The 12434-nt window shown below is 39.6% G+C and overlaps 1 protein-coding gene across 8 annotated transcripts in view; it reads left to right on the top strand.

Moving 5' to 3' along the window:
• Positions 1 to 12434, top strand: part of GRIP1 (glutamate receptor interacting protein 1) — a 324062-nt gene that overhangs the window by 272901 nt on the left and 38727 nt on the right. For 6 of the 8 annotated variants that reach the window (XM_068998674.1, XM_068998688.1, XM_068998694.1 and 3 more), the window contains 3 exons: positions 868 to 1015; positions 2623 to 2792; positions 8002 to 8157. In XM_068998674.1, coding sequence (XP_068854775.1) covers positions 868 to 1015; positions 2623 to 2792; positions 8002 to 8157 — 474 coding nt within the window. Of the gene's footprint in view, positions 1 to 867; positions 1016 to 2622; positions 2793 to 7136; positions 7293 to 8001; positions 8158 to 12434 lie in introns of all 8 variants that reach the window. The other 2 variants (XM_068998698.1, XM_068998668.1) reach the window with 2 other exon arrangements.

Genomic DNA, 12434 nt, shown 5'->3' with positions numbered 1-12434 from the left:
TCAGCCAGTCTCCAGAACGTACTTCACCCTGATCACTGCCTGCTTTTTTCTGGCATTTAGTAAGAATCCTGCTGTCTTTTTGCTTTGTTGTGTCTAGCACTTGTCTCTCTTGGGTATAGTTTCTCACCACAGTCATCAATCATGGCTGTTGCTCCATCTTATTTTCCTGTTTTCTTTATTTAGTGTTGGTCATTTACTGTGTATGTCCTGTTGTAAGGCAATATTTTGTCCAGTGACAGGATGTTATAAGAATTTTCTGAACCTTCTCACATGTATTTTGCTTTAACTTCTACTATTTCTAGGTGTCATACCTCCTGCACTTCCACTATTTTCTCCTAAATTGTCCTTTCTTTTTGTGAAGGATTTTTTGTAGACCATTTCTTTACCTTCTTCATTTGATTATTATAGATGTTGTCCACAGACCTTCATCTTTTGTGAAAATTAGTTTAGCTTCCTTCTCTAATCTATTCACTTACTCCTTTTTTTCAGATTATTTTCTACTTTTAAAATTAATTCTGTTTTTCCAGCATGTCTGTTTTAAATTCTGGGTAATTTTTATCTTCAGTTGTTCAAGAGAATGATTCACTCACACATCCTGTTTCCCTCATCTGGTCCATCTCTGATTCTGGCACACTCTGAAACTTTCAGACATCCCAGATTCACAAACTTCCTCTTGCTTTTATCATTTTCAACATCAAGAGCTGATTACTGACACCTTAAGTACTGCTATTCCGGTATTTCTTGAAGTGACATGTTATCTGTTTAGAGAAATAGAGTAGCCATAGAGATTTTATGTGGGGAAAACGTAAAAATGGCATAAATACCACATTGGTATAATACTGATCTTTTGTTGTCTAATTTTAACAGATTCAGTAGCAACAGCATCTGGGCCACTGCTAGTTGAAGTTGCCAAAACTCCTGGTGCTGCTCTTGGAGTTGCACTAACTACCTCGATGTGCTGCAACAAACAGGTCATTGTCATAGACAAAATCAAATCTGCAAGTATTGCAGACAGGTGAGTGTGACAGAGGGCTGACACTGCAGGTCCATGCATCCGTTTTACTTCTTTTTCTGTTTGGTCTGGTTTTAAAGGAAACCTTCCTTTTTTGAGAAAATCAACTGAAGCAGTTCCTCTCAAGGTTGCACGTCTTAAAATCAGCACTTTGTCAGATTGCTGTTCCAGACTGCCGGGTCTAAGACTTCCAGGACACCATCTACTTCAGCTCATTTGTGTCGTATTCAGTGGCAGAAGCCAGCTGCCATGTGATATGTGACTGGCTGCTTGCACTGTGCAACACAGGAGTTTAGAGGTCTGCTCTGGCTATTAAATGTAATGCTGTGGCAGAGATTAGTGGTTTAAAAAAAATATAACCCACTGGAATTCTTGAAGTAAGCCCACCATATGGAACAGCTGTCAAGGGAAGTAAATTTTGAGGCTTTGCAACCTTGAAGTGTTCTTTTAGAATATATCACTCATTCTTGTGGCACAGTGAAATGGAACTCCTTATGTCTGGATTCTTTTACTGATATTTAGAATACAAGTGGGGTATAAGGAAGACTGGCTTCTGTATTTCTAAATTGTTTTGCTGTAATATTTCCACTTCATTTAAACCTTTAAATAAAACCATTTAAACCATTAAAATTATAGACATATATTTTTCCCCAGTGGTCTGAACCTCTGGAACAGAGTTGTGGGATCTTTCATGGGGTGTGTGTGTGTGTGTGTGTGTGTGTGTGTTTTTACATATACAGTATATTTCTATATACATATCTCTATCCAAATTTTTTTAAAATGTTACGTTTCAGCAGCAAATTCCTCCTGCATGTCCCCAGCCACCCTACCTTGTAACTCCTCTTTGGCAACGGTGCTTTTGGTAGCACCCACTTGTAGCAGTGAGTCTACAGCTCCTGTGTGGGCTTTTCCCTACAGTAGAAACTTTGAGAGTGACGGCCATTGATCCAGGGGTGTTCTCCAGTTCAATGGTGCAGGATGCTTTAATTTTCTCCCTCTGTTCTTTCCCATTTCGCAGGGGGTAACCAATTAAAGGAGCTGTCCACTTGACTGGTACGTCGGGATGCTGACTGCTGTGTTTGCATTTCTCAACTCATCCAGTAGCCAGTCTCTTGAGTGCAGCGAGATTTAGCAGATAGCCCCCTCCCTACCCCACTCCTAGAGTCACCATGCTAGCCCTGGTTTCATTATTTGTTTGACTACTGCATAATTTCATCATCATTTACAGCTTTTGTACTAATAAGTGTTTGAACTATAACTCAAAAAATGATGAACTGGGTGCTTGTGTGAGGGATATGTGACCAAGTTATTCGAGTCTCCTTAAGCTCTTCTCATTTTATCCTGCTGCCATTCACACATATTTTTAGAGTCAGCTACCCCATTGCAGTTCTGTGAGTGATGTCTTGGCATATACTGTATTAACTGAATTGTTTTTAAGGTTTGTACTAATAGAGATAAAGTCTGACCAGTGACAGTGCCTACAAAACACAAATGTCTCTCGAAAAAAAAGAACACGTTCATAGTTGTCATGACCAGTTTGAAGACAGAAGAACTCGTTTTGCAAGCAAAGAGCATACCTGATCATACCAAGTTTTCCCCCTTTTATATAGATGTGGTGCATTACATGTAGGAGACCATATTCTGTCCATTGACGGCACCAGCATGGAGTACTGTACGCTGGCAGAAGCAACGCAGTTTTTGGCTAATGCAGCGGATAATGTCAAACTGGAGATACTTCCCCACCACCAGACACGGCTAGCACTGAAAGGCCCAGAGCACGGTAAGAGGATCTGTAGCACCAAATACCTCTTTCTCTTTCTTTCTTTTACTTTGCCTGCCCCTGCTGAGTGGTCCAAGCTGTCACTGCAGTTACGTCTGTAAATATTGTTTCAGCTCCCTAGGTTATGCTTCTGCAATTTCTAAGCAGTTCTGTGTTTTCTTGGTCTTAATGAACCCTCTGAGATTCCTACGGCCAGAGAGGGAAATGTTTTACTAAGAAATAGCTCTACAAACTTGCAGATGTACATAAGGACACCTATTGACTCTACTGTTGCAGTCATTGGGGGTGCTACAAGATACTTCAGTAAATTAATTTCTACATTGCTTCTTAAATTCAGAGTGGGGAAGTAGTACCACAGCCAACTTATTTTCAGCATATTGGCTTGATAGTTATGGTCACTTCATTAATAAGACCTGTTCTCCCCTTAAATACATAAACCCCTCCCATATTTTCTCTTGTTAATGGCATTATTATTTACTGCCATCATCTTTTAAAGGACTTCTGAGATTGCTTCATGGGTTCACTGTCAGTGCTTATGGAAACTGTTTGGAAACAGTTGCCTAGATTGCAGACCTTTTCACTGTGATACTTATTTCATACCAACATGCTTGAATAGAATGGCTTTCCATTTTCAAATCAAATTTATATAAAATGTCTTAGTATTTGAAGATGGAGGCTGCCTGTCTTGTCTTCTAACTAATCCTGAGAAAGTGGCTAATTCACAGTAATTCATTAATTCAGTCTAGCATACCACATGTTGATAGACATCAAAGAAGTAACAAGGGTTATCAAATACACAAAGAATAGGTACGTGGGTTGCAGCATGAACCAGTGGTATCATTTTTCTGAGCCTGTGGTACTGTGCTTCTGCCTTCTTTAGACCAAGACAAGATTTCTGAGGTCTTGAAATGTGAGTGACGGTAAATGTTCTGGGACACCCATCCAAGATCCAGGCTGTCTCTTGATAAGTGATGCTCTAGTCAGTTTCCCAGAGTGGGGAATACTGAACTAGTGACAGAGGAGACATTAGTTTCTCCTGGACCAGGGTGAACAAGAAGTAACCTTTGCAATTATATGTTCTCCCTTTACTCAGCTCTTTCCCTTTTCTACTTGAGCCAGTTAGGGCCAACAGGAGCAGAGGGTGTTACTGCACAAGCAGAATGAGATGGAGGCCAAATTTGCAATGTATTTCCATTCTTTTCAGTTATGACAGTACATTGCAAACAGATCTCTTTTTTTGAAGCAAAGATGTCATACAATTAATTTCTGGATGGTTAAAGAATTTTGAAGACTTTCTTTCGGGAAGACAAATGCTGGGGCCAGTGATTTGTGTAGATGATTGTATTACTTGAAGCAGTTGGTTTGTTAACCAACATTTAAAACAGATTGATGCTGTTAGTGTGCTAGTAACCAGTGTAGATGCTTAGAAAAAGCAATGCTCTTGCTATGCCAGAGTTAAGAACTGGATGTTAAAAAATTACATCAAGGTGATCTGCAAAAGATGATATATAAGAGCATCTTTTGGGGGAAAGTATTCCTGAAGTAATAAAGTTGTTTTCTTCAGTAAGGCAGAATAACTAGGATGTTTACAGCCCTTTCCAGCCCCTCACCAGGTGGTGCTGCTCCAATATCATGACCGATTCAAGATATAACAAGCTTTATGGAAGCAAGTACCCTCTTGGAAACAACCTTTCATCAGGTGTGGTATGGCCTGCAGAGAGTGAAAATCTCCCTTGGTGTGTCTGGAATAAGCTGAGTCATTAGGGCTGTATCTGCTGAGCTCAGTTATTGGTCCTGTGGGAATATGTTCAGAATTTTAAATGGGCAGGAAAGTCAGTATATAAAATAAACTGAAATTTCAGCCCCAAAGTAAAGTGAAGAGCTCTGTAAAAGACAGGATTTTTTTCATGTTTTTTTCCTTTATACTGCGCTGCTGACATTCATTTCTCTGGCTGCCCCATTAGTTTTATGTTTACTGTAGACAACCCTGGGTTGGAATAGCTCAAATTACCACTAAATTACTATGGTTACACACAAAAGGATTTTCTTTTACAGAACTTTTGTTGAATTGGGATTATCCTTCTACAAGCTGAGCAAATTAAATTTGTGTACCTTCCCACTTTGTAGGACATTTTTATCTCTACTCCCAGCATGAAAATAAAACATTAAGAAAAAATCTCAAGGACTACCAGATAATTTCCTGCTGGAAGCAGTCTTTTTAATTAAACAAGGCTCACAGCAGCTTGAAAATAATGAAAATTCACCTGGCCACATTGTTCTTATCAGATTTTAATTTTACACCAAGTTAAGAAACCTCTCTGTCTATGCACATAATTGAAGAGACGGTTTCATGTGAGAAGACATGATAAGTCTGTGAGACACATAAGGCCATATCAGGCTGCTTCTGGTGTTTCTGGGACTTTTCTGGCTAGCATGAGATTTAACTAAGTCCCTGAGGGTGGTGGTGCCAGCAGGTGAGGAGCCCCAGGGGCGCAGACATGGCCTGATACTGGCATCGCGCCCTTCCCTTACTTTTGATATCTGATATTGGAGAAAAAAAGTAATTCTTTAGACTCAAGCACATGCCAGGGCACAGAGAGTGTTCTCAGGAAGGGATGCAATTCCAGGGCAGCCTGACTGAAGACACAGGGCCAGCTCAGGCACTTCCAGGGCCTGCAGGGTCTCCACCACCCACCAGGCTGCAGGGACAGGTTGAGCCCCTGTGCTCCCCTTTCCCTGTCCCTTCCCCAATGTGCACTCCATACTAAATCCAGCCTGTAGAGATAGGCATCGATTTTGAGTCAGAAGGGATAGTACAGTCAGGCAGTTAGCAGATCAGTGCTCATGTAATATGAAGTGAAACCAAAGGACAGCTTTCCTTCTGCCAGGGCACAGTGCTGGACGTGGCTACCCTTTCTCCCCCTCATTTTGGCTCATGGGGTAAGATATGAACACAAGGTGTAGGTGCAACCTAAATGCTCAAGGTTTTGTGCTCCTGCTAAAGGCCAGCATGGGGACAGACATGTCTGCAGCCATTATAGGTGTAGCAGGTAGCAGAGGGACACAGGTAATACAGCTCATGGGCCAAAGGCAGCAAACTCTGTTTTACAGAAACTGGAAAAGGGCAGGTTTAGATTAGATACTTGGAAGAAATGGTTCACTGTGAGGGTGGTGAGGCACTGGAGCAGGTTGCCCAGACAAGTTGTGGCTGTGGCTGCCCTATTCCTGGAAGTGTTCAAGGCCAGGTTGGATGGGGCCCTGAGCCACCTGGTCTAGTAGAAGGTGTCCCTTCCCATGGCAGGAGGGTTTGAACAAGATGGTCTTTAAGGTCCCTTCCAACCCAAACCATTCCATGATTCTGTAGTATGGGTGAATCCCTTGGTGTTTTAAGACAAAAAATTCAGTGAATACTTCCCAGTTTGAACTGTGCCTTTATGATTGAGCAAGGATACAGACATGCTGAATTTTATGATGAATATACTGTATTTAATCAAGGGAGACTTCAGTTACTTTCCTTTAAGATTTGACACATCAACTAAAATGCTTCCCATTCTCTTGGTAAATTCACTTTTGGCATATCCCAGATTCTACATACATAGAACCAGCAGTTAAATAATCAAATACGGTCTCAAGTTTCCTCCAGTGAAGGATCATTTTTGAAGATCAAGTTAAAAAAAAAGAAACCAAGGAAAAACATTAAACTGCACATCCTACGAATCAATAAGACCTCTTTTCTTCATTAACGAGGTTTCAGGATAGAGTTTTCCTGCTGCTGGCCTTGGAAAGTCATTTACTGCACAGAATAGCATAATGCCAGCAATAGGTTGTGGCAAAATTAAAATGTCAATACAGTAAATTGAAATGGCAAGCAAGCATCTGCATTCTAGGCAATGCCATGTAAAGTACCTGGTTGGTCTTTTAAAAATAGATTAATGCAAGAGACTTACTAACCTTCAGTTAGTGGTCATATGTAGTATCTTAGTATTTCCTGATAAAGTTTGCAGTCTTAGCCCCTAATCCAGAGTGAGATTAGAAATTGATACAGTAGTCATCATTTTTAAAACAAATACAAAAAACCAAAAATCCAATCAGAAGAATTTTTTCTGAGAAAAAATATTATTTCTGCACCTCAAGTTAATACCCTCTGATAAGAAGACAAGACCAGGTTATTTATTACTTTATTTTATTTTACTTTATTTTTTTATTTTATTTTATTTTATTTTCAGTTTATTTTCTTTCACTTCTGATTTGTGGTTTTTTGGTTTTGTTTGTGCAATTCAGTTAGTTTTACCTCTTTCTGGTCCTTTTGTTTTCTGATTTTCCATCATCCCTTCATGTGGGCAGTGAAGGTTCAAAGAAGCAACAGGCAACTTACCTGGGATTCGTGTGCCAACAGCCACAGCAGCCTCCTCACCTACCACCATTATAACACCTACCACCCTGACCATTGCAGGATGCCAGCCTTGAAATTCCAGAAAGCGCCTCCTCAAAAAAGCCTTCGTAATGTTCCACCCTTCTTCTGCTGACATACTCTCTCCTCCTCCTCTTCTTCCTCCTCCTCCCTCCCTTCTTTCACTCATACTTTTCCCATTTCTGGCTCTAAAACCTTTTCAGTTTTATGGATGCTACACTTTTTCATAGCCATGCCAAGGTTATTTCTGACATTTCACACCTTTTTCTTTCTGTAATAAAGCAGCCTTTGTAGATGGGAAAAGGCTTGAAAATTCTGAATTAATCAGGTCTTCTTCTATGTGTGAGTAGACCATTGGATTGGAGAAGTGTATATAAAGCATGATTTTTGAATGCAAAGCATTGCTTACAAATCTTTGTCAGAAATTACCTACTACAAAAAGGCATTTCTAAAATCAGTGTATCTAGATATATTGATGTCCATTAGTCCGGGGATATGTGTTGAAAAATTTAATTTAACATGCTTTGCTTGAAGTAAGCTGTATACTATGGATGTACTTTTTGTACCTACATTGTCTTTGTTAGCTTCCAGCAAGTGTTGTCATGAAATGCTGGCTGTACTTTTTCCTAGGGTCACCTGTGTGGTTTAATGTCTTTGTTACTGGAAATGCACAAACCACTCCTGTGCATCATACACAGCCTCTACATACAGTGTTTGATTCATTGATGAGTTACAGGCATGTGCCGCACTCTTCTGGGAAGACTGAGTGCTGTATGCCGAGTGTTTGATTTCTTACAGCAGCTCTGGTGTCTTCATCCTTCTCTCCTACCTCCATGAGTGCATACAGCCTGAGTTCCCTGAACATGGGGACCTTACCTCGCAGCCTCTACTCCACCAGCCCACGTGGGACAATGATGAGGCGGAGGATGAAAAAGAAGGACTTCAAAAGCTCCTGTAGGTGGTAACAGCATTTGCTCAAAAATGTGCAATGAATTAATGGGTGGAGGAGGGGGAAGATACAGAAAAAAAGTTACACAGTACCTTAATTAATATGCATATATTCTAGGCAGAAGAAAGAGTTTCTGTTAGATGTAAGGAAACATAAGGGTAAAAATATGTGTCCAATGCTAAAATGAGATGAGTAGATGCTACCTATATGAGCATATATATCTCATATATATATATATATGAGATAGCATAACTATCTCATCTGAAATATATAAAGGAATGTTTTCTTCAGACAGTTCTGGAAGAGTTTGTTATACCATTACTGAAGTGATTTTCAAATAACTTTTTCAACTCTTCCAGTTTCCATTAGGGAATAGAATTCATAGCTGAATAGTCAGAAACAGATTGCTGGTAAGCTCAACCAGCTATCCCATTAGGGAAGGCAGAGCTTGTTTACATCTACACCACAACCTGTACAGTTATTTTGGTGAGGAAGAGCAACAAGTTACAGCAAAGACTAAATAGCCTTGTTTGACCACTCTCTGTGATTCAAAGCATGGATTGCCTGTGAGTCAGTAATTTCCCAGTCCAGAGTAGATCTATTCAGGCTGTTCCACTTTGCATATTGCTAAGCATTCACTGGGCTGGAAAGAGTGTGGCCATGTCCGTGCATTTTTTCCCAGACTCCGTGTAAGTGCCACCTCTTACTGGCTTGTTCGTCTCCATGTGACCCACAGCAGCTCAGTTCCTCCGGAGCAGGGAAGTGAGAACTGCTCTGTAAATCATTTGCTCTGGATAACAAGGTTCAGAAGTCCACTCTGGAAGAACTGAGCTGCTGCACATTACAGCACTGCTGCTGTGTTTTAAAGATTCCCCATGGTCATAGTAAAACCAGAGCAAACCAGCAGCTTCTAAGGGCAGTCACTATGGAATTGTGAGAACACATTAGAGAGGAGCTGAGGTTTTGCTTTCTTGCAGTTTTTGTTGCTTGCTTGTTCTTATTTCTTTTGTAAAGCACATATTTTTGCATAACATTTGCTTGTAAGTGCATTTTTTATTTTTAATCCCATCAGCCATTTTTCACAGCTCATCTATGGACATGTTAGCTTCTAATGCATTCTTTTGGGTCACGGGGAGAAACTGTGTCATGCTGTTGTATCAGTAGAGGTCCAGGTCTTACATGTTCTTATCTGCACATGAGAAACAGTAGTAGTGTTACACTAGAATTAATTGATTTGAATAGTAAAATCAGTGCAAAAAATAGTTCATCAATTGTGCTATGTTGTAGATTGTTCAACAAAGGATGAAATCCTGAAAGCTAATCCTGTTATGGATCTTGGACACAGCTGTCGCTTGCATTGTTAAATTTTTCAGATATTTTTCCTTCAAGGAATCCTTGTCCATGTTATCTTGCAAAGACTCAAAACAAGGCCAGTGACGTGGCGTTTAAGTGGGACAGTCACATAGACACTGTAGCCCGCCTAAAAGATTCTTCAAGTCAGAAGGCCCTGGGGATGACAAGCTGCAATGAGTAAACAAATCTCTCGATAGGAGAAGTTAGGACGAGGCTCTGTTGTGCGGTAGTTCATTACACCTTCACATTGTGAGGTCTTGATAAAGAGCATTATGAAATATGTGGAAGTGGCCCCACCACTGAGTGGTCAGTGCCTCCCTACAACCAGTGACTACATCAACAACCCTGAACCAGAACTGGCTTTGGAGGAGTTGGCTGGCCAGACAGACTTGTTTGCTCTTTTTGTGAGTTTGCTTGTCAGCCTGTGCAGAGTTCCTTTCTCTGTTAGTAGACTTATACCCATGCTTGTGACAGCAGTGACAGCCAACTTAAGGCAACACGACTCTGAATGTGCTACAAGGGACCAGGATAGAGAATATCCAATCCTCTACCTTTCCACTATTCATCAACAAGACTTGGAAAACCTTGCCCCTCTCTCTTTGTGGGAGGCTCATGAGAACCAGGTAGATTGACTGCTGTGCTTTTCATGGAAAAGGAGTAACACACTCTTAATTTTAGTGGGATTTTTTTTCCCTTTAATCCAGTTGGATAATTTGAGGGTTTTATTAAGCTAAATTTTAATAAATCTTTTAGAATGACACCTGGGAATAAAAATAAAAAATGTTGCTTTAAAGCTTACATTGCCATTTATTTAAGAATACTTGGATAATATAATGTGATCGTGGCATAATTCATGAAGATGAAGTGTGATGGCACAAGGGGTTACAAGACATTTATGACCATGATTTAAGAATCATTGCATTAGTTATGCAGATCTTTCTAAACACATGGCTGTAAAAATTGAGGGCATGCCCTGCTGCCACGTGCTTTTTTTATGCCACTTGTTTTCAGTTTTTATTCTTCCTCTGCTTGTTTGTTTGTTTGTTTACAAAGTTTGGAATTCATTGTGGAAACACTTAGATTATTATTTCATTAAGGCTAAACCCTGAAGTATTTTTTAATAGGTCCCTATTAGTAGTTGGAAGCGAGATATAATTTATACCAATTTACACTACTACGGTTGCATATCTGGTAGAGATTGGAAAGGGTGTTAGACATGCATGGGTGCTCTTTTCTCAACAGCTAACAGGAGGAATTGTGAACATTTTTCAGTTTCTTATGGGTCAGAGTGGGAGACTGGAGGCATAATAACCCATATATGCACCTTGAAACACATCTTGCTGTGCTTCTCGTATAACTGGAGGCATAAAAGTAACGAGTACATAATCTTCAAATTCAAGATCATTATTTACATAACTGCAGAGCATATAGCAAACCAGCTCCCAGGAATGTTGCTAAGAGTTAGATGAGAACTATATAAGTATGCCGGAATGTACCCATAGCAATAGCAACCAGTGTTCACTGGAACTGCAAACACATCTGTATCCCCTTTTAAAATCAACAGCACTGCTTCCTGGCCTGTAAAACTTCTAATCCATCAAGGAGCCAGAAAATTTCAGTGTTTCTTGCTACAGTTACTCTTGAGTTGCAAACCCCAACATGCCCTAAGTCATGGGTTTGGGTACCTATGACATTTTCTACAGTCTAGGAGATAGCTGTTGTTACATGATTAGGAAAGGATGTTTTCATATCTGGTTTTTTTGTTGTTGTTTTTTTTTTTGTTCCTGTTTCTCTTTCATTTTCTTTGGGAGTGGAAGCAGTTCCTAATTGCCACACTTAAGTGTTGACATCATCAAATATTTACCAGAGTGAGTTTTAAATCCCACAGATAGCTACTTAATTTCCCAATGTAAATTAAAACTTTAACTGTCCTAAAAGTAAAATAAATTTTATGAGACATTTAAGTTCCTGGTAGGACATTATAAAAAGAGTAAGAAAGTTACAGAGTCAGCTAGATACCTGCTGCATGGAGGGAATAGAGACATAAGCAATGAGAAACAGAGATGAAGTTAACAAGTAATTGTTATATGACCTTTAGGAAAAGGAAAATGGAACTTTTCTGAGATTGGAAGCCCTAAATTTAGATGTTTCTAGAAGGTGTGTTAGGTAGTATATTGATTTATTTGGTTTAGTTATATTTTAGCCTTTGCAGCTGTGAGGGCTGGAGAAATCTATTTCTCACATGCACTAAGTGCTAAAGCTGATGGAAGTTTCTAAGAACAGATTTTTAGTATTTGCATTTGTGTATAAGCATGTCTTATTGAGTGCAGATAAAGGAAACCGTAAGAAGGAAGCTATTGAGTATCTGAAATAATGCACAATTCTTACAAAGGAAGGTTAAAACAAGATATGAGGAAGAATTCACAGTAATTTTGAAAAGACAGTTTCAGAGTGGAAAGGAGCTTTGCTGGGAGAAAACAGAAAGTTGTAAGGTTTTTGACAAGTAAAAATTTTGCAAAGAACTGTCATGGCCAACTCAAGCAGATTTATACTAACTGATATAGACCAAAAGTCTAATGCTTGCAGCCCCAAAGTGTGGGGATATACTTCTATAACCTCCGACATCTTTGTACAGTTCTGCTAATAATATCTGTAATGTCAATTTTTTTTTCCCACATCTAAGTGAAAAAAAAAATGCACAGGTAAACAATCCCTCAGATAAGCCATGAAATTTTATCTAATTCTTAGTGGCTGCTGCAGGCAGAAATGGGTTTTGAAGGAAATTAGAGATGGAGCGGTAATGACATAGATTGATAACAGAAAACCCTTCCAAATCCTTGGCACTGGAGGGATTATCATTACTGAACAGGAATTGAAAAACTCTGGCTTTTTGTGTATGATATAATGAAAGGCAATAGTTTGTCACTGG

Source organism: Aphelocoma coerulescens, chromosome 1A (genome assembly GCF_041296385.1).
Source record: "Aphelocoma coerulescens isolate FSJ_1873_10779 chromosome 1A, UR_Acoe_1.0, whole genome shotgun sequence".
Lineage (NCBI taxonomy): Eukaryota > Metazoa > Chordata > Aves > Passeriformes > Corvidae > Aphelocoma > Aphelocoma coerulescens.
This window is presented reverse-complemented; position numbering and strand designations above follow the sequence as displayed.